The 26,926-nt window shown below is 39.5% G+C and overlaps 1 protein-coding gene across 9 annotated transcripts in view; it reads left to right on the top strand.

The window, feature by feature from the left end:
- The window catches only part of Plcb4 (phospholipase C beta 4), a 375,572-nt gene that overhangs the window by 256,329 nt on the left and 92,317 nt on the right, over positions 1–26,926 (top strand). For all 9 annotated transcript variants that reach the window (XM_076851531.2, XM_076851528.2, XM_076851536.2 and 6 more), the window contains 2 exons: positions 20,078–20,157; positions 23,005–23,058. In XM_076851531.2, coding sequence (XP_076707646.1) covers positions 20,078–20,157; positions 23,005–23,058 — 134 coding nt within the window. The remainder of the gene's footprint in view (positions 1–20,077; positions 20,158–23,004; positions 23,059–26,926) is intronic.

Here is a 26,926-nt window from a genome sequence, read left to right as displayed (position 1 = left end):
AGATTTCTGTATTGCTTTCTCCTCTAAGTGGAGAAAGCCAAACTTCTACCAAGCCAAACCTTTCACCCTTCTCGCCTGTGCCTCTCCTGGTCGTCTGCATCTCAACAGCTCTATCCTCTCAATTGCTGAGGCCATCAGCACCTTTCTCTCCAGTCCTACATCAGTTCCTTAGCAACCATGCTCACCTGGCTTTTGCGGTGTATCCAGCTGCTTCTCCCCAGCACCACCACAGCATCATGGGTGGTCAGCCCAAAGTCACCTCTCCCTGTTCTGCCCCCAAGAGGTTTCTAAATGGTGCATTGGACTTGCCCCTTGTAATTGATTCTCAAAATAGCAAATGAGGGTCCTTAAACTGTAATTCACATCCCTTTACTACTAGAACCCACCGAGGCCTCCGACTTTTCTGCCTCACCTCCCTCCCTTTTTCTGCCTCCACCACCTTCTTTTCTTCTTTGTGGGAAACTCACCCGCTGGAGGGCAGTTTCCTTCCAGCCTCAAAGTGTTTGCTGTTCCCTCTGCCTGGCACACACCCTTCCCCCAATTATAGGCAGAGCTTTCTTACTGACAGGCCTCAGGTCTGTTGGATGGAGACCTCAACAGGAGCTTCCCCATCTTCCCCCTCTCCATAACTCCTTCTTCTTCTTCGTGTACCACTGTTTACCTACCCTGTATTCATGAATTCATTTACTCTCCACCTGTGTCCACAGGACGGCAGTTGTTCTGTTTAAGGCTGTCTCTCCACCATCTACAACAGTCAGTGCCTGACGTTTAATAAGTGATCAATAAAGACTTGGTTTTTGAGATATTTATGTCCACTAAATCAATGAATTCTAACCCAGGTGATAAGTATGTATGGTAGTTCTCCCTTATTTGAGAGAATATCTCCTAAAATCGTCAGTGGATACCTGAAACCACAGATAGTACTGAACCTAACATATATTATTTTTTCCCATACATAGTTTAATTTGTAAATTAGTACAGTAAGAGATTAACAACAACTATAATAAAATGTAACAATTATAAGAGTATACTGTAATAAAACAGCCAGCATCAGTACACTTGTGCTTGGAGGCCATTATTAAGTAAAATAAGGGTTACTTGAACATAAGCACCATAGTACTGTGCAGCTGATCTCATAACTGAGATGGTCGCTGTGCAACTAACTGGAGGGTGGCATATATGATGTGGATACACTGCACAAAGGGATGATTCACATGCTGCCTGGGATGGAGTGGGACAGATTAAGATTTCTCAAAGTGAAATGAGATTTCATTGCACTATAGAGTGCAATTTAAAAACTTATGAATTGTTATTTCTGGAATTTTCCATCTGATATTTTCAGACTATGGGTTACTTAAACTGTAAAAAATGAAATTTTTGACAAAGGGGGACTTACTGTATCATCACACACCTGGATTTTATGCAGATCAGAGTATGAAAAGCTAGGAAAATAATTTAATTTTTTTTTTACAAGAAAACTGAGAAAATCCCATTCAATGATGTTCTAAAGGAAACAAAAAGATCTAGGATTCCAGAATGTTATTTTTAGTCATTCTTCAGGATGTAACCGGATTGTTGCTGCTAAGAATCTATGGCAAGACTGGAGGATTTGACCCTGATGTTTTGGCCTCTTTCCAGTTTGGATCCTTATATCCTGCTTACCTAAATCCTTCCTGTCATTCCAGTTACAAAATTTAACTTTCATTTCCTCCCCTGAAAAGCCCTCTGTTAAAAAGAATTGCTAACAAATTGCTGCCATGTTTACCTCAAACCCAGTGTGCCTTTGGATAATTGGTGGGTCCTCTGTCATGTAGCTTAAAACACTTAAGAATGAAGAAGTCACATGAAGAAGGCACTTCCCCATATTTTCTAAAGTATTTTAAACTCTTTTTCCCCATTTTAATTCTCCTTGCCCATCATTTTACCATAAACTATGCAAATAATTTAATACCAAGCATTATAACAGATTTATTTAATTAGAAACGCAACTCTGATTTCTCTTAGGTATTGTTCTCTACCAGAATGCAGTTCACCAAGGATCTCAGTCTCCAGGGAGTTGAAGGGAGCTGAGATATCTTTCATTCAGTTACAGCTGGCACTGAATGCAATCTGAAATCACAGACACTGTACTGTGCACAAGATGGAAATGCAACCCTCATTTAAGATTTCCACAAATAAGTCTGTTATTTTTTACCAAGTCGCATTTTCCTTTGATTGCAAAAATAAGCTGCTATTATGAGGTTCAAAATGCAAAGATTGGGACTGAGTTTAGACAATTTCCAGACTGCTCATTATACTTTATGCAGGTTGTAAATATTTGGCGAACTCCATAAATTATGCTTTGTGGCTGTCACCAAATAAGTGCATGAATAACTACCATAGGAATTAAATTATAAAAATATTGTGTGTTCTTTTTGTATACAAAATTGATGATATCAGGTAATTTATGGCAGGTGATAAAATACTATTTTAACAAATTGAGTGAAAGTCAGAATCACTTTGCTGAACTTGAATTATGTTGAATGGAAGGAAGGCTTACCTCAAGAGTTCCTGAAGAAGGGATTTATTCTTTGTTTTGTTGGTGGGAAAAAACATTAAACTCTGCCTTATTCCTCCTACTGGCTTTGCTAACATCCTGCAACCTTCTAGTTGTTCTGCTGATGTTCAAACACAGATCTACCCCAAAGGGTCAGACCTCAGACTTCAACCTCACCAAGGGGCTTCTTAGAAATGCAGGTTATCAGGCCCCACCCCACTCCAGCCTAATCATTCTGAAACTCTGGGCATGGTTGTGATGGATGGTAGGTGAAGTTTGAGAACCATTGGTTCATGATACCAGTAGGTTCAAAATGCAGACATTGAGACTGAGTTTGGACAATTTCCAGACTGTTCATTACTCTTTATGCAGGTTGTGATTATTTAGCAAACTCCACAAATTTTGCTTTGTGAACCAAATAAATACAAAACTCACTGATTTCATTCAGTGCCAGCCATAACTTAATGAAAGACTAGAATCATCAGTTTTGAACCCAAACATGTTTTTATCAAACTAAACATAGCATACAGGAAGACCTATAGATCTGTCTGTACCACCAGTCTAGCCATTGATGAGAGTCCACTAAGGAAGAACACAAAAATCACATTGATGTGAACCAGTTTCTGTGATTCTAGAAGCATTTTTTTTTAATCAAAGCATCCCACATTAAAATGCCCTCTGCCCTGCCCTTGGCAGAGTTGTAGATCAAAATGCCATTGTAGCATTTTACCATTGAACTACACTTCCAGGCCCTAAAATATTACTACTTTTTTTCTTTATTTATTTCTTTTTCCTTTTTTGTATCGGGAATAGAACCCAGGGGTGCTTCCATCGAGCCACATCTCAACCCATTTTATTTTTAATTTTGAGACAGGATCTCTCTAAATTGCTTATTAGCACCTTGCTAAGTTGCTGAGGCTGGCTTTGAACTCACACTCTTCTGCTGGGATTACAGGCATGCTCCACCAAACCCGGTTTAAAGTGCTGTTTCTTGAAATGCACTTTTTATTGTTTGATATCGGCCATCAGTTCTCAGACCATATAGCTCCAGAAGTTCCTGATCTCAGGCCCAGATCTCAGATCTCAGGCCCAGCCCCAGACCTACTAAATCAAAAACTCTCTGTCCAACCAGACTTTCAAGTGATTATCTTTTTTAATCTTTTTTTGGTGTATTATAATTATACATAATAGTGGAATTTACTGTGACATATTTATACAGGCACATAACAATTTGATCAATTTCATTCTTCAGAATTTCTCCTTTTCCTCCCCTCCTTCCTCTCCCTGATTCCCTTTCTCTACTGATTTCCCTTATTTTATTTTTAATTAGTGCATTATAATTATACATAACAGTAGAATTTTCTGTAGTGTATTCATATGTGGCCGTAACATGATTTGGGTGATTTTGTTTTCCAGTACCTCTCCTTGGCCCTCACCTCCTCCCTCCCACTGGATCTCCTTTCTCTACTCTATTGGTCTCCCTTCTATTTTTGTGAGATCCCTTTTCATTCCTTTTTTTCTCTCTTAACTTCTGCATGTGAGAGAAAACATATGACATTTAACTTTCTGGGTCTTGCTTATTTCACTCAGCATATTTTTCTCCATCCCATCTACTTATGAGCAAATGACATAATTTCATTTCTCTTTATGGCAGAGTAAAACTCCATTGTGTGTGTTTACCACATTTACCTCCTCTGTTCATCTGTTGATGATCACCTAGGCTGGTTCCATATCTTGGCTATTGTGACTTATGTTCCTATAGATATTGATATGGATGTATCTCTATAGTATCCCAGTCTTACTTCTTCTGGGTAAGTACTGAAAAGTGGAATAGCTGGATCCTATGGTGGTTCCATCCCTAGTCTTGAGAAATCTCCATACTGCTTTACAAAGTGGTTGTACTACTTTTAGAGTCTCACCATTTTCTCCATATTCTTGTCAGCAATTATTGCTATTTGTATAAGTTAAGTGGATTTATTTATTTATGTATTGTTTGTGTTCTTGATAATTGCCATTCTAAGGGGAGTAAAATGAAATCTCAGTGTAGTTTTGATTTTCATTTCCCTTATTGCTAAGGATATTGAACTTTTTAAAAAATATATTTGTTGGTCCTTTATATTTTTTCTTTTGAGAAATGTCTGTTTAGTTCATTTGCCCATTTATCTATTGGTTGATTTGTATTTGGGGTGCTAAGTTTTTTGAATTTTTTATGTATTCTGGATAGTAATCCCTTCCAGGTGATTCTGATGCACAGTCTGATAGGAAAACCACTGCCATGGGGAAAAACTACAGAGTGTTTCTGTCCAGTTTTTCTTGTGGAAGCCTGGAGGAACTTGTTGGTTTGCTGCCCAAGTTCACCTGAGTTGTGCCTGCTGCTTGCTTAATGAACCATATTATAAATCTTAACTTTCTGTCCATCATCCAAACCCCAGTACACTCATTGATTAAAGTCTCTTAATTATATTGCCTCACAGCTTTTTGAGGCTCAAGTGTGGGATGTGTGCTTGTGTGTTTGTGTGTGTGTGTTATTTTTTTTTCATGTTTTGAAGACTGAACGTTGTCATTTTCTTGTTTATTTTGTTTCCCATTGAAAACGTATCAATGAACAGCATAAAGAAGTTTTTTGAGGACAAAGCAGTGAATCAGAGCAAATGTGTGGATACATATTCTTAAACTTTAAATGTCCCATCCTATTTAAGTGCTTTCTTCTTGCCAAATAAAGACAATATGATTTATTGTTGTTTTATGACTGAGTTGAATTTAGATTGCTCATGTCCTGTCTCCCATCTGCACAGTTAGGACATGAGCTAAGTTTCAGAAGCAGAGAAATGTTGGACCCACAGTAGTGTGTCCAGTGAGAAGACTGGAGTAAACTTTCTTTTTTTTAATTTAGAAATTGAAAACTTTGGCTAAGACTGGCCTACTTTGAATGCCCATGCGAAGTTGCTTGTGGAATCTATCCAGAAGATTCTGTGGAAGTATTGGAAAGTCATGACCTGAGTTGGAGGAGGCTATCACACAGCTTTACTTTCTAAGAAGACTACTCTAGAGAAATAACATGGCTGTGGGCCCTGCTACTTGACATGTGGTTGGGAATCTTAGGGTCATATCACCCAGGAGCCCAACCCAGACCTGCTGAATCAGAATCTGTATTTGGAACAAGATAACTAGGTACTTCCTGTACATGCCAAGGTTTGAGAGGTATTAAAATAGAATACAAGAAAGTCAGTTGTTCTTGGATTTTACCAGTTGTACCATGAGGAAGGAGCTGAAAGACGTTTGAATGTGGAATCTAGAGAGTTTATTCCTAGGTGAAGTTAGAGGAAGATGTCATAATGGACCCACAGTGGTGGTCCAGTTTCCCAACACCTGGTTATAATTGATCCTAAAGGATTATAATTTCTCCAAGAGGGGCCATCTCTTTATTCTCTAATCAAATGATAAGTGAAATGAAACAAAGACAGTTGCTGAATTAATCAGTTTTATGGGATGCATACAAAAACAGAAAAACTAAAAATAAGCAAAAGTAATATGTGAAATATAGGCAACAAAAAGTACAAGAAAGTCATTGGAGAACAGAGTTCTACTAATGAACTCAACATCAACTTCCACAGAAGTTGTCCAAATGGCCCAGGAGATGAGTCCTTTCACAGTGACAGAGAAGCAGGTCCAAATTGCCATCAAGCCATCAGCATTGAAGTGAGGGATTGCTCACTCAGGCAGGCCCCTGCTGTATGATGCCAATTCAGAGTAAATCCTTGAAGAGTGGATGCCACAAGATGCATCTCCAATGGCAGTCTGAAGGCAGTGGTATTTATAGTCCTAGAAATTGTTTTATCTTAGCTTCCAGGTATCAATTTTGAAAGGAAAAGTCCCAGACACAGTGATCTCATTTGCATGTCTGCTCACAGTTGTCACTATGGCTATCAATCAACCAGTTGTCAAGGGGACTATTGGCCAGCCATGAGGCTCAGTTCCAGCTTGTGTTATAAGAGAAAACTCAGATTGGATTTAATGCTTCATAGTCACATTAATCATAATTAAATATCCATTTACTTAGATGTGCAGGAATCATAAAATGGCAAATACTCATCACAATAATAAGCTAAAGTATAGAACAGATTTCTAAGATTAACTATGGATATGATATAGTTAATCAGAAATTGCAAGCTTGGTTACTTTGGGGCAGAGAAAGAAAGGGACAGTGAATTTGTTCAAAATATGTTCTCTGAGGAATCTGTCATGTAAACTGCTATGGATCACACAGCATGATGAGATCACACTGTGTCCCTGAACATGTGTGCAGGACTAGCATTATCCCTGTGTTCTATACCTGCAGCTTATGACATTCTGAAAATGGCTCTTTGTTTTCTTTTAGAATTCCTTGATTGTTTTTTATTTATTTATTTATTTATTTATTGCACTGAAGTTACTTTTTTGTGGTAGTGGGGTTGGGGTTACTGGAAATTGAACCCAGGGATGCTTTACACTGAGCTACATCCCCAGTCCTTTTTACTTTTTATTTTGAGGCATGATATCAAGGTGGCCTCTAAACTTGTGATCCTCCTGTCTCAGCCTCCTGAGTCAGTGGGATTACAGCCTTGCACCCATGCCTGGCATGCTGAAATTACTGAAATGTAAAGCTTCTTTTTAGATCCACATTTAGGAACATGGACACTGGGGATAGTAGAGGTTTTGCAGTTGTTTTCAAGGAGTTGGTCATTTGTATTAGTGAACTTTCCTTAGTGTAGTGAGAATAGCATAGTAACATGGAAGCCTTGAGCTTGGATTTAGCTCCCTGAATGTCTTAACTACAAGTACAACCAGCATAGTGGTAAAGTCATTTTAGCCATTTGCACAACAGTGCAGTTTAACTGGTGTTGTGTGAATTCAAAAATAGTATTGCTCCTGTTAGACCATGTGCATGCTTTACATTCTATACAGAAAGTACAGAAGAGTAAGAAGAAGCCAAGAAAAATCCCTTAAAGTCCATTCCCCCAGCGCCTATGTCCTTTATTTTGTAATCACAGTGACATTCTCATCATGTTAAATTAACCATTTTAAAATGAACAGTTCATTGCCATTTGGAATATCCGTGTTGTGCAGTCACCACCTCTGTCTAGTTCCTAAACATTTTCGTCATCTCAAAAGGAAACCCTGTGTCCATTAATCAGTTCTTCCCCATTCTCCTGCCCCACAACTCCTGGCAACCACAGTAACGTGTCTTTTGAATGCACACACATTTTCTTTTAGTCCTAGTTGGTCTCATGCAGTTTATAGAGTTCAATATACTGCATTTTGTCATTGAAAAATGTCATCAAGTGCATTTTCTTGTTCTTTAAAACTTCGTCTTGGGCTTTAATGTCATTGTAAATTCCCACAACTTTGAGGTTTATCTTCTTGGTGTTCTCTTATTTCTCTGGAAACCTATTGGCCTCCTGGCACCTCTGTTTGCTCCGATTTTCATGGGGGAGGGGTGCTTTTCATTGCTGAACCCTGTCTCACCATTGTCTGTCTTGAAGTTCACAGTTCCATAAGAAGAGAGACTAGACCCAGCCAAGAGCAGCTCATTCTGCGCTATTGCTAGTATTCTCAATTGACTCCACCAAGGAGATGCAGAATGAGTGACTCTAATTTCACCAGAAGCATAATGTGAAATTTGGTTCTCACCTTTTGGCCCCTGAGAGAGATAAATGTCACGAGCTGTAATGCTCCTTCATTTTCCACACATCTCCAAGTTTTTACTGCTAACAAAAACTGCCACTAGGAACATAACATACCTATAACATAGGCCTACATGTATTGGTATAATTTCTAATCTTTGGGGCACAATTAAAAATGGAAAGCAGGAAGGGTGATAAGGTACCTCATTTTAGATGAGACTCAGTTGCCTTCAAGCTCTATGGCCTAGAACAAATAATTCACTGCTCATCAGGGGTTTGCAAGTGCAGCCAGTGAGTAAAGAATAGCACCTATGTTTTTCAAGTGTTGTTAAAACAAATAAATATCAGACTAACAAATGTGAAAAACATATAACAGAGAACCACTGTGTTTGCCCTAAGTTTGAAAATATTATCGGGGTGTTTTACAGAAAATGTTTGCTGACTCCTAATAATAATATAAGTTGAGTGTCCTTAACTCAAAAGTCTAATATACAAAATGGTCCAAAATTCAGAACATTTTTAACACAGACATGAGGCCAGGTAGTGGAAAAGTACACACCCAGCCACATGTTACAGGTAAGAGACAAAATACAGTCAAAACAGGTGCAATGAAAATATTGTATAAAATTACCTTTGGACTATGTAAAACACAAATTAATTTTTCATTTAATTTGGACCTTATCCCCAAGATATCTCATTATTTATATGCAAATATTGAAAAATCTGAAGAAATCTCAAACTGTTCCAGTCCCAAGTATTTAGGATATATGGTACTCAAACCGTAATGATAAGAGCAACAGTGTTATGATCTTTTAGTTTGCATTTTGTGTCAGACAGTGTTCAAAGTGCTTTCATGTATTATTTAATTCTTGCAACCAAACTCTATGGGATGAGTGTTATGATTATCCTCATTTTAAAGAGGAAAAAATAGGCCCAGAGAGGCTGAGTAAGTTGTCCAAGGTCACATAAGTAGTGTTTTGAACCCTGCAGGTGGCTCTACTCCAGATCTGGGTTCTGCTATTGCCCTGTGCTGCAGTTCCTAAGTTGGCTCATTTTTCCTACCTGTATAAAGACTGGGGTGGGAAAAACCCCTTCTGCCTATAGCACAGTATGGTTGTTATATACTGCTATGTCAGTGTTTTAATGTGGCTATCTTTGGAAGATGTCATGAAAAAGCACCTTTCAAATTGGTAGGTCACAAAAGATTTCTCTAAAAATTCCACATTAAAGGGGAAGTTGCCTGGTATATAGAAAGTCTTGTCTAGACAGATTTCTTTACTGTAGCACAATAGAGCTATTATTATTTTCATGTGAATCTCAGCAAGGAGAGAAGCCCTTCAGTTATTTCCCAGAACTTTTTTTTTTCTTATTAAAGGGACATCAATTAAAATCCTTCAGAATCAGTGCTATATAGAAAAAGTTAGCAAATGATGTCATAGAAGCATTATTCAGCCAGACATTTTTCCAGAAGTATCAAAATAATGATGTCATTTTGCCATTCATTTATTCATCTTGACCATAAATATTCAATCTATTGACCCTATTTGTCTGAAATCAGCCCCTGGCCCTGACCACCTTATTTGATGTGTGTGATATGGATCTTTCTTAAAAGAGAAAGTTAGATAATGAAATTCAAGCCTACTGATTTAGATTCTTTGTTATACCTCTTATGTTGAAAGTCCTGATGATTTGATTTGCTTGAATTAAACAGGCTGATGCTACCTAAAGTTAAACATATTTGGGCTTGGTAGTGCATGCCGTTAATCCCAGTGAATCAGGTGGCTAAGGCAGGTGGGTCACAAATTTAAGGCCAGCCTGGACAATTTAGAGAGACCTTGTCTCAAAATAAAAAATAAAAAGAACTGGGGATGTAGCTCATTGGTAGAATGCCAATTGGTTCAATCCGAAATACTGAAGAAAAAAAAAGAGAGAGAGAGAGATAGAGATAGAGTCTCCTTCATTGATACGATTCATCCCAGAGATTCAGCTGGTGTCATTGGCTGCAAGTTGAAATACTGTAATACTTTTTTACTGTGGCATGACTTAATTTTCCAACATGGTCAGCTGTTACATGTCGGTAAGAACATGACCTTGGGGGTTGTAGATACAAGCCATTAACCAAAGAAACAATTTTATGAACACCTTTTAATTCACCAACTCTTTACTCATTCCTTCCCACCAGGGTTTTACGAATTTGATGGCATTAAGACATTTTTTTTTTTTTTGATGCTCTCAAAGAACTGATGGTTTCTGACTGGCATGGGATGCTTTTGGTTTTCTCAAAAGTTTTATATTCTGCAATTATTTTAGAACTCTCCATAGGGATGCAAATAAATGTTACATAAAATAAATAAATGTTGCATTTTCTTTTTCAATGATTTCTGGGGTTTGTAGGAACATAGTGCTTTGTGAACTTTGAGGCGCTAAAGAATTTCAGGTTGGTCATGGTGGCACACGCCTATAATCCAGGGGTCCAGGAAACTGAGGTAGGAGGATCCTCAAGTTCAAATTCAGCCTCAGCAACTGAGCAAGGCCCTGAGAGACTTAGTAAGATGCTGTTTCAAACTAAACTATAAAAAACAATTTGGAGATGTGGTGCAATGGTTAAGTATCTCTTGGTTCAATCCCTGGTACCAAAAAAAAAAAAAAAAGAATTTCTTAAGTTGTTTGTCTAAAGACTACAAGCACAAACAAGGCATGGATGAACATACATTTTCCTCCTCCTGTGTTGTTGTATGCATAGCAATCTGATTTTGGAAGTTGATACTTCCAAAATTGCTGGGGATAAGATTCTATAGAGTCAATAAGATATTTTGACAGGGTTTTATAGAATCAGGCTTAGGCAGTGCAAAAATTGTCACTTAGGAATGCTAAGGAACAGAAATCCATTTGGCATGGGAATTTGACACTTTTGTTTCTGAGTCATTACCAAGAACGGCACATTGCCCTCTCCTTTCCAGTGACTATTTAGAGGTCCTTTTTGACCTAACTATCCAGTGCTGTCAAGATACCCAGTCAGGCCCACAGTGTGTTTTGACGCTCTATGAGTGACTGAAATAATTGTGACTAGGAATGTATAAATATTTCCCAGGCCTATTCGATTCTATCTTTCAAACACAGCCACCCTTACTCACAGCTGGCAGCTCATTTCCTGTCCAAATATTCATTTACTATGCTAGGAAAGTGACTTACGAATCAGATGGCACTTAATATAGTCCTCTGTTAACTTTCAACTGCACCCTGTGGGTGGAGAACAGCAGATGAAAAGTTTTCATTACCTGGAAGACATTCAGACTGTCAAGAAGGTGACCCCAGTTGCTCTCTCTTTTCCTCATCACTTCTCCACTTTTGGAATTTGAAATTTTTATGAGAATGATTATTGACTTTCCAGGAGCTTTGGTGATTACTGTTAGGTTGTCTCTCCATGGATTTTGGCAAAACTCCTTTTGCTGTCTGACTCCCAATTTTGGAAGTAGTTTGCTGTTGGTTGTTATATTAGGCTCTCAAATGTCACCTCCATCCTGGGTTTATCAACTGGAGGTGTCTAGGATGGCAACTTAGCTCCATTATCTCACAGGAAATTCTTTGAAAACTCTGCTACTTTGCCCTCGTCCTTCTAGTTGCAGTTGTTTAGGGTGAATTTCAGGTTTCTTTGCCTGATGTGTTCTTACTGTATTCATTGTCATATTCTGCCTATGTGCTCCTTGTCCACTGGACATGAGAAGTTTCCAACACGTGTCTTGTGAAACCCACATTTAGTACCTGCTCTTGTCTGTGTGGGAGAGTTAGGAGAAAGTAATTGATGTGAAAGACAAATTGTTGTATTCTTTCTTCTTAGTGTGGTTTAGAAGTTGGTCTGGGATACACAGACTTTGATAGTCAGCTCCCATTTAATTTCCAGGTGGATTTAGCATCCTAGATGAATATGTTGAAAGGATAAAATGCCTAAGTCATTTTTCATCTTGTGACCCTCTGCCTCTACTTCTAGGTTTTATTATTTCTGGGCCTCAATCCTGGACCAAATGCTATTGGGACACAAGACTTTTAGAACACTGCCCTTCAGCCCCTGTTCTTCCTGTGCTGGCTTCAGCCTTAGTTCTCAGTTAATGATTGGACATTTGATGGCCCGAGTCATTTTATGCTTATGTCCCCCCAACCAGGGAAATGAATCATTGGTTTCTGTATCCAGTGGTGTAACAAATGTTCTCCCAGGAAACCCACACAGAGCCCAGGTCTCTATCTTGATTTTGTGCATACTTCTTTTAAGATGAAAGAGCTATTTAACAGGCATCCATCTGTGTGCTGCCTGACGGGGTCTTCTCTTCTTGCTCAATGATCCTCAAATGCAAGTTCACATTAGAATTTTCTACAGTGTTTAAAAAGTAGATTGATGGTCCAAGCATGCTGTGTTGATAATCAGAATCTGTGTGGGTGAACCCAAGCTTCCAAAATGTTTTCTAATTTCTTCATTGTTTCTAATGTAAGATGTTCTTGGAACTGCTAATCTAGTCCCTAAGTGCTAGCCACAGTTTCCCCTTTAACTATGTACCAACTGGAAATCTCTTCCCTTAGCCTGCCCTTAAATAAAACACTGACAATTTCATGCCAATGAATGCCTTCTTGTAGTTGAAATGAAATAGTTTCACTCACCATGCTTTTATAGATCCATAAGAGAAAACACATTGGCATTCCATCTGTGGTCTCTATGTTAGAATCTGAGCCACTGGCTAAATTTTATGGCTGTCTATAGCTCAAGTGCCTTCTTAAAACTAAGTTCCTATTTTAATATGGAGGTGCAGTTACTTCCCTGAATAGTATTCACTTGGAATTTGCAAAATGTTATGATTTTACATCTTAAGCACTTCATAAAGAATCTTAGAAAAGATTAAGGCTCTATGGCAATCGTTATCTGAAAAGCTTCATAGTCTGTACCAAGTGCAAGCAAATTGGTCTTGTTTCCCTTCTTCAGTGCAGAGGAGTCTAAAGCTGTATTTCCAGTAATATAAATTTCTGACATATTATTTGAGCAGATAAAAATTAAATGATGGCACCATTAGTCATCTGGAGAACAGCCAGTCAAAATATATCCTGACTTTTTCTTATTTCCAATTATTTTATAATAAATAAATAAACCCAAAGAAAACCCCTGAATAGATCAACATTTGTGTGTTGCAGGTACTGAGAAGTAACCATATTTTAAAAAATTTCAGATGGCCCCATCCATTCGTATTCTGACAGCTGACAGGGAAGGTGAAAACCATGACCTGTAGCATCCTGCCTCCTCTTGTTTCCAAAAACAAGAAATAGGAATTTCATTCACCTAAACATTTAGGTCAGAATTTCCATCCTCGTGAGCACAGATTTGTTCAGGCTAAATGGAGTGGGATAAAAGAATAAGAGATAATTAGAAGCTTTCCAGGGACATTACTAGAAGATCAGATAGCCTACCTGAAGTCAGTCTAGGAAACATCACGTCCTTTAAGAAACTGTCACAGGTTGATATGCATGACCTCCCAAATTCATGTATTGAATGCACATACCCTGATCTCTAAGGTATGGAATTAAGGGGTAAAGCCTTTGAGAAGAGATGAGGTCACGAAAGTGGAGCCCTTAATTTTTAAAAAAGATTCAAGAGAGAACCCGTGTCCTCTTTCTACCATGTGAGGACACAATTAGAAGTCATCAACTATGAGCCAAAAAGTGGGTGTTCACTACATACTTAATTTGATGGTTTCTTGATCTTGGTACTTTCCAGCCTATTGAGTTCTGAGAAATAAATTTCTGTTGCTTTTAAGACACCCAGTATATGATAATTTGCTACAGTCACACGAATAGACTAAGGACGGAAATCAAAGCCCGACCTGACTAGATGGACAATGGAAGGAGAACTACAAGTTGAAAATAGCTATTCTTCTCCACCTGTGCATCTCAAACTAATGCACCTACAGATCGCCTGGGAATCTGGTTAAAAATGCAGATTGTGATCCAGTGGATCTGGGATGAGAATTGAGACACTGCATTCCTAACAAGCTCCCAGGAAATGTGGATTCTCTTGGCTTAGGAACTATCTCTTTGAGTGATGCAGGTTTAGAACAGTGTTTTGTTTCACTCCTTAAACACTGAACACATATAAATGCATGTTTACTCACCAATTCTTTGACATCTGTTCAAGACCTTTTCTTTATGTATAGATCTGTTTCATTTCATATCTTGGTTCTTTCATTAATCATAATTATCTTGTAGTTGGGGTTTCTTTATATATACATAAATTTATTTATTTTAATTAGGTAGAAATGACAGCAGAATGCAATTTGATTCATTGTATACAATTGCAGAACAACTTTTCATTTCTCTGGCTGTACACGATGTAGCATCACACCATGTGTTCAGTCATACAGGTACCATGTTTCCTAGTACCAATCTGGAAAGCAGTATGGAGATTCCTTAGAAAACTTGGAATGGAACCACCATTGAACCCAGCAATCTAACTTCTGGTCTATACCCAAAGGACAGCATACTACTGTGACACAGCCACATCAATGTTTATAGCAGCTCAATTCACAATAGCTAAACTGTGGAGCCAACCTAGATGCCTTTCAGTAGATGAATGAATAGAGAAACTTTGGTATATATACACAATAAAATATTACTCAGCATTAAAAGAGAATAAAATTATGGCATTTGCAGGTAAATGATTAGAGTTGGAGAATATCATGCTAAGCTAAGTAAGCCAATCTCAAAAAACCAAAGGCTGCATGTTCTCTCTGAAAAGTGGATGCTGATCCATAATGGGGGGATGGCAGGGAGACCGGGAAAATAGAGGAACGGTGATGAGGCAAAAAGGAGGGAGGAGTGAGGAGAGGGCATGGAGGCAGGAAAAATAGAACAGTGCTTTTTAACTGTGAATTTGCAAAACAATCACCCGGAAGTCTCATTTAAAAAAAAAACAAAAACAGATTTGTAGAATTGGAATTATAGATCAATGGTAAAGCACTTGCCTATTATATGTGAGAGGCCCAGGGTTCATTCCCCAGCAACACAAACACACACACACACACACACACACACACACACACACACAAATAGATTCCTGGGCCCTATCCCTAGAGTCTTATTCAGTAAGTCTGTCTTGATCATTTGCATTTTAACAACTTCCAGGGGACTTGGTTGCTGGATACTTTAGATATTAAGTTTCTAGTTAACTTCTGAGCAGAGGCAGTTGAGATGTGTTCACTGCTCTCACCAGTAGCCTTATCTTTAAGAACAAACTCCCCCCCCCCCCCCCGCCAAAAAAAAAAAAAAACAATTAAGGAGGAGGATGCTAAGTCATCCCTTGGGAGAAAAATCACATGGTCAACTTAGTAGGTGCCATGGGGTCTCTGTTCTTGTTTGCATTGATAATATGCTTCTTGGACTAAACTAAAAGAAATGCTGCTGGAGCAAAAGCTACAGATAAGGTTGAGATGACGGGGCAAGAATTCTGCCTGAAGTGGAGCTGACTGAATAATCATGGGACTGGTTATCATAGGAACCAGTCCTCTAAAGACAGAAAACCTATTTGTGCATAGAAAAAGGTTCGAAAGGCAAAAAGCAAATTGTTGGTGGCTCTCTCTTCATATGCATCATGAGATTTGGGGTGATTTGTATTTTTTGCTGTATTTGTCTCTCTTTTACATTTTCCTACAAAGAGGACTTAAATGTTTTCATTACCAGGAAGGAAAAAAAACCTTTTTTTTTTTTTTAAGTGTAATTTCATATGATTTTGGTCTAGTTCTGTTAGGTTGGTATTTCTTTACATTCTTCTCATGGGAAAGGCATTCTTTTTGCCTGTGACAGCTCTAGTGTTCTGATGGCCATAGAGACAGCTGAAGGCAAGGCCCAGACATTTGCCTGCAGTCTGGTCGCTGGCCGCATGAGGAAAGTAAGGTTGATAAGGTTGAGGAATCTTAGAGCAGAGGTCTGAAGTTCCCAGGAATTAGAAGCAGCCCCCATTTCTCCCCCTCCCCACAAATGACCCCATACAAGGCATCTTGAAGGGTCTTCCCTGCCCCTTCTTCAAAGGGTTCAAATAAGCTTTAAGTGAATGTAGAAAAAGTTAAAAGGTTAAAAATGAGAGAACAAGAGGCATAGTTCAGTGGTACAGTGCATGCTTAGTATTCTCCAGACCTCTGTCCCATCCCCAAGCACCAAAGAATGATAAAAAATAAAATAGAAAATAAGAGAAGACGGCTGGGAAAGTGGGGACGCCACAGCCATGTGGACATCAGGTCTGATTCCCTGCCATGGTCTGGTTCCCCAATGTCTGAACTACAACTGTCTATTGAGGATGTCTGGACCAGAAGGAAGGCACCCAGTGTGGCAGAAATCATCTCATAGGCCTGACTTCACGGAACCAATGCTGGTGTGTGTGGGGGTGGGGGTGGTGAAAGAAGCATCCTAGTTGATTGTCATGCCAGCTTATTTTCAGCAATTCAAAAAGACATATCTAAGTTGCCATATTTTTGCTTTTGTGAATCTGGAAAAGGTCAAAGAAGTTAATAGGCATGTAGTTCACACCTGGCAAAACTTTCCACCAAAACTAGGACTCTACTGACATCTGCTGGCATATCATCTACTTTATGTTTAAAAAGAACAAAATAAGACAAAGAAACTTTCACTTTTTTTTTTTTTTCCTACAGTCCTTTGACCATAGCTAAGTGGGTTTGACCTGAATAATCATAGAAAGAAAAGTCTGAAGGGACCTTTTCCATGTCATAGAGGAAGAGGTGTGGACAGGTCATTGAGTGAATATATGCCCTATAGGAAGGGCCTGCAAGCTGCAGGGTTCTTACTGCCCTCTGCTGTAAGCCAGCTGCTCTGTGACCTGAGGCAAGGCCCTCAGTCTTCCTTTCTTCATAGGGAGAACTAAGCAATACTTCTCCTCCCATTATCCTTTAGGGCCTCTGAGGATTCTGGTGGCACTTGCTACTAACTAGAGCCTGGGCCCTGACATTGGATGGAAGTAATGACTTCAAAGGCCATTCTCAGTTACATTTTCATTCAGATAAACAAGATTCTTCACCAGTATTGTGTTTTCAAAAAATGAAAGCTATTTAAGCCTCCACAAAGTCCACCATCTCTGGAATTTATTCCTAAAAACAACAACATTTAAAAGATCAGGGAAGGGTGGGGGGAGAAAAACCAGGCACCATTCTCTCTGAATTGTCCACATTTTGGCCCTAGGAAACTACGAACCTCGTTCTGTGTTTTGGAACATGTCATAAGCCTTCAGGTTGAGAAAACACTTCCCAGTTAATGCCAACCAAATTATTTGTGCTTTTTCTGTCTGGTCTTGGGAAACTGTGTGGGCCTGTGGTTTGTTAGACCAATAACAGGATATTTGATAATCTCCAGGGAGTTACAGTCCACATTTAGCCTGACAGAGGAAGAGAGGTCTGATGATGAAAAATAAGGGAGGCGTTTCTTTCACGCTACTATTTTATTTCTTCCTCCTCTCTCAGAATTCTGACCTCACCTTCAGGTTTGCTGAGGCTTCTGATGCTATTCATGGTTCTCAGGAAACTGGACTTTGCTAGTTGTAAAAGGAGATTTACGTCTTCAAGCTCCCAACTCTTCCCCCAGAAAGCTGTTAGGAATGACTGGAGCACAAAAGAAGCAGGAAAAACCCTGTGAGCTTCATACCCATCAGGATGGCTGCATTCAAAAACCAAAGAAAATAGCAAGTGAGCATATACGGAAAAAAAAACCAGAACCCTTGTGCATTGTTGGTAGGAATGTGAGATGGTACAACTTCCGTGGAAAACAGTTTGGTGGTTCCTCAAAAAATAAACACAAAATTACCATATGATCCAACAATTCCACTTCTCAACCTTTACCCCAAAGAATTGAAAGCAGGGCTAGAGATACTCATGTACCAGTGTTCATAGCAGCATTAACCATAATAGCCAGAGTAGAAGTAACCTACGTGTCCATTGATAGACAAATAAATAAGCAAAATATGGAATATACTGCAATGGAATATTTTTCATCCACAAAAATGCAGAAAATTCTAAATATACTAAAGCATAGAGCGAGGTTGAGGACATTATTCAGAGTGAAACAAGCCAAAAGAACACATCCTTTATAATTTCACTTATTTGAAATATCCAGAGTAGTTGAAATTATAGAGACAGAAAGTAGAATGGTGACAGGAGCTGGGGGAGTGGGGGTGCTCATCTATAATCCCATTACCCAGGAGGCTGAGTTCAAGGTCAGTCTGGGCAATTTAGTGAGACCCTATCTTAAAATTAATAAAAAGAAAGACAGAGAGAGAAAGAGGGAAGGAAGGACGGAAGAAAAGAAAGAAAGGAAGGAAGGAAGGGAGGAATGGGATGTAATTCAGTGGTAGAGCACCCCTGGGTTCAGTACCCAGTAATACACACACACACACACACACAGAGAATGGTGGTCAACCAGGGATTGGGGAACTCGGGGATGGGAAATTACTGTTTAAAGGGTAATGTTGCATTTTTACATGATGAAAACCATTGTGGCCATATATGGTGTTGGTGGCAGCACAATATGCTGAATGGAATTAATGCCATCGAACAATTCACTTGAAATGATTAGGCTTTATATTGTGTATATTTTAACACAATTAAAGTTAATAGAAGCTAAATAGCAAAACCAAATACACACTCATAGTTCAGTCATCACCTGTGGCCCTTGCAAGGATTAAATCGCTTGACCATGATAAACCTGGTTGTACTGTGCTGGACAGTCCAACAGAAACTTCTGTGATGATGGAAATGTTCCTATTTGTACTCTCCAGTATGGTAGCCATCAGCCTCATGTTAGCTTTTGAGCATTTGAAATATGACTACTGCAACTGAGATGCTGAATTTTATATCTATTTCATTTAAATTCAGAGAGAATATGTGAACGTTGCAGGTAGTATTTCCATCTACATGGCTATCTATTCCCAAATACTTTTCCTTTCTTAGCACTGACCAGTAAACTTAAGCACTCAGACTATAAGAATAAGAAGGTGAAGGTAAGGAAGCCGCTTAGGTGTGAGCCATGGTTCTGTTTGACCCAAAATACCAATTTGTTGCAGTGCGTTTTATTGAGGGTGTGATGCTCTGACAGCGTTTGTTGGCATCAGTTACTGGATCCAAAAACAGTTTGCCTTAGTTCATGGAATAGCTTTTTCTAGTAAAATGCCCTTTTAGAGAGCTAGATTCCTTCTCTGCCAGGCTCAATCTTCCTTCACTTTCCCTTGTAAATCCATGGAGTGATGGTATGAACCACAGCTGAGGTCCAAGTCCTTATACAGAAATTGCCTGAGCACATCACTCACTGCTTGGTTCGGGTATCCAGGCAATCAAAGGATCTTTTACCTTTCAAAGCTTTGTTGGAAAACATGGACAGGTAAAATACGTAACAAACAGAGATTGAAACAATCACACAATGGAAGGACCCCTATGTATTCATGCTCTAAAACAGGAATAGGGAGATAGGTCATCATGTATTATATAATATTGCTCAGGAAGATCTGAGATTGCCAGCAACAAAAAGAGGGCTTATTTTAAAGAAACTGCAAATAGAAAGTTTAAAAACTCAATCAGTGGGCAGCATTCTTTTGTGGCAACCATGTATTTTATGGGACTATAGATGGCACATTTATCTTCATGCAAAGAACAAAAACTGTTTATTAAAGGATAAAATATGAGTGTGCAAAATGTAAGTAGCTAGGTGACAGGAACGGGATAAAAGAAAAGTTTTTATTATACAAAATGAATATAGGCTGTCTGATTTTTTTTAAATAAATAAATAAACAAAACACCTTATTTTGCTGCAACATATTTACTCACCAAGAGACATTTTTTCTTTCTTTCAGCAATGGGTAGAAGGCCTGAGATCAATCATACACAACTTCAGGGCCAACAACGTCAGTCCAATGACCTGCCTCAAGAAACAGTGAGTTTTGTTTGCATCACCCTTTGTTCTTGGAAATTATCAAGCAGTGGTCACCTTAGGAGATGAAGCCTAAGTATCTTGTCAGGCCAATTCCTGTCTGCCTTCCCCCTCCACTTTCCTGACCTTGGACCATGAGCTGACCAACACAAACCTACACTCTTCATACAATCTAGCACAGCACTCATGATGAACCCATAGCCCCAAGCCCAGGGGAATCATGTGGTTGATGGCCAAAAGCTACAGGAACTTCAGCCACTCTGTAGCCTATGGTTTTTATATCTTCAGTTTCCTGATAGGTAGTTCTACATGCCTGGGGCCCATAACTGAGTACCAGGGTAGCTCAACCTCCACTTCAGAAACAGAAATGGGGAGCATGGCAGAGAAAAGTATGTGCAGAAACAGCCTTGGCAATAGTGAAAAAGGAGGCCCTGGCCCCTGGTCTAACACCTGCCATTGAGCCACAATCAAGGATCCACACATCCTTGTGAATTTCTTTCTAAAATTCAGTCAAGGATTCAGTCAAGGATCCAGAGGTGTTACCCCAGCTTATTTCATGTAAAATCCAGAGGAGTACTGCAGTGTTAGATTTTAATCCTACTCAAACTAGTCTTTCAAGGTGATGTGAAAATTCTCCAAGAAGAAATCCTAGCCTGCCGCAGTCTGGCTGGGCACAAAATCACGAGCCACTCACAGCTTTGTAGATTCAAACAGCAATTCTTTATTCCCGAACTCACACTGGCCCTCTCCAAACACGTTCTGGGGAAATCCACGTTCTCTCTCAAATACTCTCCTCTGCCTCCCCAAAACTCTCTGAATCCTGGGAGAACTCAAGGAAAACTCAGGCAGCAGGATACGCCCCATTCCCAGCAGGAATAATCTTAAACCTGGAACCGCCCTAAACCCGGATCCGCCCTGGTCCTTGAGCAAGGTCACCTTACATGCAATGTTACTGCAAAATGTCCTATTTCCACGAGTCCTTCCACTAAGCAACATGGGGTACGCTGGCAAGGAAATTGTCATACCTACTTGGCTAATGGCTCCCAGCACTAGCCAAAGTCCAATGTTAGCCTTTTTGAAAAGCAGTGGATCCATAAGGGTGTGAGGCTGCCTGCATGTGTAGAACTATTGGTAGAGTCTGTGAGGTGCCAAAAGGAATCACATGGAGAAATTAGGCCGTGGCATCAACAGTGTGATTCAGTAACTGATCGTCCCTGTTTGGTAGTGGGCGAACAGGCCAGTCCTAAGGCACTCTCAGTCTTCACTTCCTGGTCATATCACAGGTATAGATCTGGGCTATGGACCCCGGCTTTGCCACTTCAGGCAATTTCTCAGCTTCATTTTTCCCATCTGGGAATTAAAATTACCATGAAGGTAAAATTGGAAAGCACCTAGCCCAGTACCTGGCTTCCAGTCACTCCTCATGCAATACTAGTTGCTTGAATGTTATAGTATCCCTCCAACTTTCTCTCCATCATCATAGTGGAGGGAACTTATATAGTTTTGTAAATTCCTATTTGCTGTTTAGCAGCCTTTTTTTTTTTTTTCCTTACAGTGACTCTGGCATATTTTTTCTTTTTTCTTTCTTTTCTTTTCTTTTCTTTTTTTTTTTTTTTTCCTTAAAGAGAAGCTTAATGGAAATTTCAGTGTTGTGACTTTGGTTACTGATAGTCCCAAAGGATCAAAGACTTCGGAAGGCTCATTGATACTTAGTGACCCAAATATTCAGATCTGGACACCAAATCTTCCAGCATCCTGTCCATATGTCTTTGTGGAGCTGTTGTTCACCTATCCACCAGCAGCTCAGACCTGTCCACTTCTCCAGAGATTACCCTCTGCTAAGTGGAAGCCTCCATGCCCAGGAGATGATGCTCCTGTCTCCCTCTAAGGGGAAGCCTAAAGCCAATAGCAGGCTGAAACAGGGAACAAAAGGCCAGCCCTGTGCCACCAAGGCTGGTGCATGTCACAGAAGATGAGGCTAAAGCTCCAGCTAAGACTCCAGTTTTGCTTAACCATCTTCCCTGCCCAATCTGCCTTCATCACTCCCTTTTCCTTGAAAACATCTTCTAAAGAATTGGTCACTGTTCTTCCAAGAAACTTGACCAAAAACAGAAACTTTACCAAGTCCTGATGTTCTGTGGATGCTTAGGGTATTATTAACTGGAAACAGTGAGAATGGAAGTCATTAGCTAAGAACAATCCTAGTTCTACAATATAAACAGATGTTCTGGGTCCTCATGTAGCCCATGAGCATAGGGAGAACACAGAGTTACCCAACATTATGATGACCTTCTCTGACTATTGAAGGTTAAGGCAGGTGGAGCTTTGATCTAGGTTATGATGCTGGGATCCTGGAGTGATGGATCCTCATGGGTCCTCAGGATAAGGCTGGCTGGTGTCACTGTTCATTTGCATTTTCTGTCACCTTGGTGTATTAGTAAAGTACAAGAATTAAGGATGAGGTCAATCACAAATAAGTACTGGCAGTATGTTTTGCTCAGTTTGAGCTTCCAATTTTATGGTTCATCTAGGTTTACCAGATAAAACATTGGTTCCTCAGTTAATTGAATTTTAGATAAGTAACAGATAATGTTTTACTATGTTTTCCAAGTATTATACAGGACATACTTACACAAAAAAATGTTATGCTACCTATCTGAAATTCAAATTTAACTGAAGGTTCTATGTTTTTATCTACCAAATCTGATAGTCCCAAATTCATCTCATACTACATAATTATCTGAGATTTTTAGGACAGATGTTTTTGTTGGAATACATTTTGTTTTAAAGTTCTTCATTGGATTGAAGCTGTTCCTTCTAATAAACAGTATTGTTGTTGTTGTTTTCCAGCTGGATGAAATTGGCATTTATGACCAACACAACTGGTAAAATTCCAGTTAGGAGGTAAGTCAGTTATTCTTGGCCATGCTCCATGATACCAAACCAGAGACAGAGCTCTCTGCAAGTATTGTGTGTTAATTGCCTTTAAGATATTTCTGGAAGCTTAGTTTGAATCCTTTTGTCACATGCCATGTTCAGACTGTAGAAATCATGTGTGAAAGTAAAGTTGCATTTTTCCTCAGAACAGGGAACATCAATACTGATAAAGAACATCTGAAAATGTAGTATTTGTTTTTAATCATTAGATAGTGGGTTTTAGGATTAAAATTTCTTTTATCTACTTACCTGAGCAAACCATCAGGTAAGTAGAGAGGGTATGGAAGGTCTTGGAAGCATGCTGCCTCTGGACATTCTCATTTTGGGCTTTGCTGCTCAGGGCTGCTGTCTTAATTCAGGCTGCTATAACAGGGTGTCACAGACGGGATGGCTAACGAACAACAGAAGTTTATTCCTCATAGTTTTGGAGGTTGGAAGTCTAAGACCAGGGTGCCAGCCTGACCCAATCCTGGGAAGGGCCTCTTTCCAGGCAGAAGACTATGTCCCCTGGCTGTGCCTTCACATTGTGGAAAGAGGGGTAGAGAGCTCTCTGAAGTCCCTCATGTCAGGCCACTAATCCCATTCACAAGGGCTCCACCCTCATGGTCTGATCACCTCCCCAAAGCCTCTCCCCTGGATACCGTCATACTGGTATTAAGATCAGGTTAAGATTTGAAACCACACACACCATATCCTCTCCAACCCCACCCAGGTTAACAATGACAAAGGAAGACACGTTTAGGTAGAATCAAAAAGGAAGAGGACATGAGCCAGACACATCCTCTTTCATAGTTTTGTGCTGAGTTATTTCTCCCTCTGAGAATTCCTCGTGCATTCCTTTTTTCTGCTTCTGATTTTGTTCCAGGATTTCGAGTTTGTTAATAGTGTATATACTTGAAAGTTTCTATGATGATAGTGATAGGAATTTTTTTTTTTTTTTTGTACTGGAGATGGAACCCAGGAGTGTTTAACTGCTGAGCTATATGCCCCAGCCCAATTTATTTTTTATTTTGATACAGGGTCTTGCTAAGTTACTGAGGCTAGCTTTCAGCTTGCAGTCCTCCTGCCTCAGCTTCCCAAGCTGCAGGGATGACAAGCCTGTGCCACCACACCTGGCAGTGATGGGAATTCTTTACCAAACCGGATTATTTTGCTTGGTGTTTGTATAAGCATTCATAAAAATTTCAGAAGCTAGGCTGGGCGCCAGAGTATCAGCTGTCCACACAAGGGTATTTGGATTCATGATCCTAATCCCACCACCTGAATCAAACACAGGCTCCCCAGAACCAACCCATGCGTCCAGGATTCTTCAGACTCAAGTTCATGTTGAGGTCTTCTCTGGACATCCATTTGGCAAAGAAACAAAGTGACAAATAGCAACAAATTCCACCAGCAGTTCTGGGTCTTAGAACTGATTCATCTTTCATGGACAAGGCAAACAGGTCAACAAGTACATAACATTTGAGTGGATACTGGTCAGCAGTGACATTTCCATCTTTTCTTTTTCTCCCTTCCTGCCCAGGTGCTTTGTTCTGCTCAGAAGTGTCCATTCTGCATCCCCGCACAAGTGTCTACATACCCCCTGACATTATTCTTGTCACAGTGAACAGAATGGTCCTATAAGTCATCATTTTTCTGAATTCCATAGGTTATAGGAATCGTGAACTTAAGTATCAATGTGACACTACTGAAGTATTTATGAGCAAATAGGAAACAGAAATCACGAAGAAGCCTGGGCAGTGTTCTTTTTATTTAACCTTGTATGAGGGCTTACTGGCTCACAGACCTCATGCAATTGTTGTAGTCTTTACAGATATATATATCTGTATCACACACACACACACACACACACACACACACACACACATGATCTATGGATCTCTGGGTTTTTTTTTAATAACTTAGTGACAAGTCAATTTTAGAATTTTTTTTAAACAGACTTGCTAGCACCTTTGACTGATAGTTGTTGACAGAGATGCTCTACACCAATCCTTATTTTATTTAAAAATGTTTTGTTCCAGTGAGCTATAGCAGGACAATTATTTTAATGTATCCCTACATCCTACAGCTATTGCTATATAGAGATTGCAGGTTTATTTAAAGTCAGTATTGGAAGTAATAAGCCCAAACTTTAGGGAGCCCAGATAGCAGTGTGATGAAACAGAAATGTCAGTTGAATCCGTTTGCCATACCTTTCTATCCTGTTTTTTTCTTTCAAGACAAAATTCAGGAAATGGACAAAGTAGAAGCACATAGATTGTGATCAAAGCTCTTGTAACTAGCACTTGTGATTTCATTTGTAGGAATGCTTCCAATCAAGCCATAGTTATAGCTAAGCTTAGAAGCCTCTTCTGATTTCATTGATTTTTATCCAGTATGTTCACATACAAAACTCCTACCACCTTTATGGTAGGAATAGCCTAGATATTTTGCATCTTTTACTTTCTTCAACATGGACTCTTTAGTGTTTGCTAGTACTAACAAGTGTTTGACACAAGACATCTGTGACCTGGGGGCAGTTTGTTAGAGCTGAGGGAGAATTGATACCAAGCCAACCAAGAGCGGATAACTCTCCTGGTAGATGAGCTGCCAAGGGTTTGGTGGAAATTGTTCTTAATGTCTTAATGGATATGAAGCATAAACACTTTAAAAATGTCATTTCATCACTATCATTTTGCAGTTTTAAAAATGGAAACTATTAGTGTAGTGTATATCATGTTCATCTGTTAAAAGGGATCTGGCTTCGTTGCTATTACATAGCTTGAGAATAGCCCCTGTTCTTCATCATTAAACCAAAAATTTAATATCTGGAAAATTGCAGGAATGACAAATGAAGGAAGTCTACCCCTTGCCTTCCCCTTCTCTCTTCTTTTTATGTACGTAACCTTACACAGCCTGCCCTTCTGATTTCATTCTCCCACTTGGACCAGCACTTCGAAAATAACTCTGTTCCTATCTCCCATCCCTTGAAACCTGCAGTGTGGTTCTGTGCCTAGAGAGTTGAGTGATGGGAAGCCAGATGATGGTTGTGGGTGATGGCTAGCAGAGGTCCTTAGGGAGGCAACTGTGGAAAAAGTAGCCAAGAATCTCAGGTGTGTGGTCATAGTGGCCCAGTCCTGCATTACCCATTGATGTCCTGGGTTGATTCTGCAGGGCAGTGTCCCATTCTTTCACTGCAAGAATCTTCTGTAACTGTGTCAGAAGAAGGTGTTAAACTCCTGGATTCATTGCAGAACTTGTGTAGTTTCTAGGATTGTTGCTCTCGTAGCCACTTGAAAGGTTCCCTGGACTATGGAATTTAACCAAAACTCTATTAGGACTGGACACAGCTCAAGAGTGTTTGATTTTTTTTACATTGCTTTTGAGGAAGGGGATAGTTTATTTTGATTTAACAATATCTCATTGAGTGCCTGTTAGCTATGAAGCACTAAACTGAACTCTTTGCGCGTGAGGCTATAAGTATAATATAGAGAGAGCTGAATAAGTCAAAGTCCCCTTGTAAACACTGTAGTTTATACACATATTGTATTCCCATGAAATACACCCACGATGTCTAAAATGTCCCCAGCCTGGGTTAAGTGTGTTTCTCTCAGGAACCCTGTTAAAGGGCATCTTTTGAAAAACCCAAAGAATTCACTTTCAGTCCATAACCCCCAGTCCCCAGTGAGAATGGAGACTCAAGAACTATTCAGAGGGTTAGGGATGCTGCTCAGTGGTGGAGTGCTTGCCTAGCATGTGAGGCCCTGGGTCTGATCCCTAGCACTGTCAACAAAATAAAAAAGAATGATTCATAAAAGTTTCTGTAATAAAAGAAATAGACACCACTGCTGGAAAA

The sequence above is a fragment of the Callospermophilus lateralis genome, chromosome 3, assembly GCF_048772815.1.
Source record: "Callospermophilus lateralis isolate mCalLat2 chromosome 3, mCalLat2.hap1, whole genome shotgun sequence".
NCBI classification, from domain to species: domain Eukaryota; kingdom Metazoa; phylum Chordata; class Mammalia; order Rodentia; family Sciuridae; genus Callospermophilus; species Callospermophilus lateralis.
Note: the sequence above shows the minus strand (reverse complement) of the source record. Positions and strands in the feature narration are given on the sequence as shown.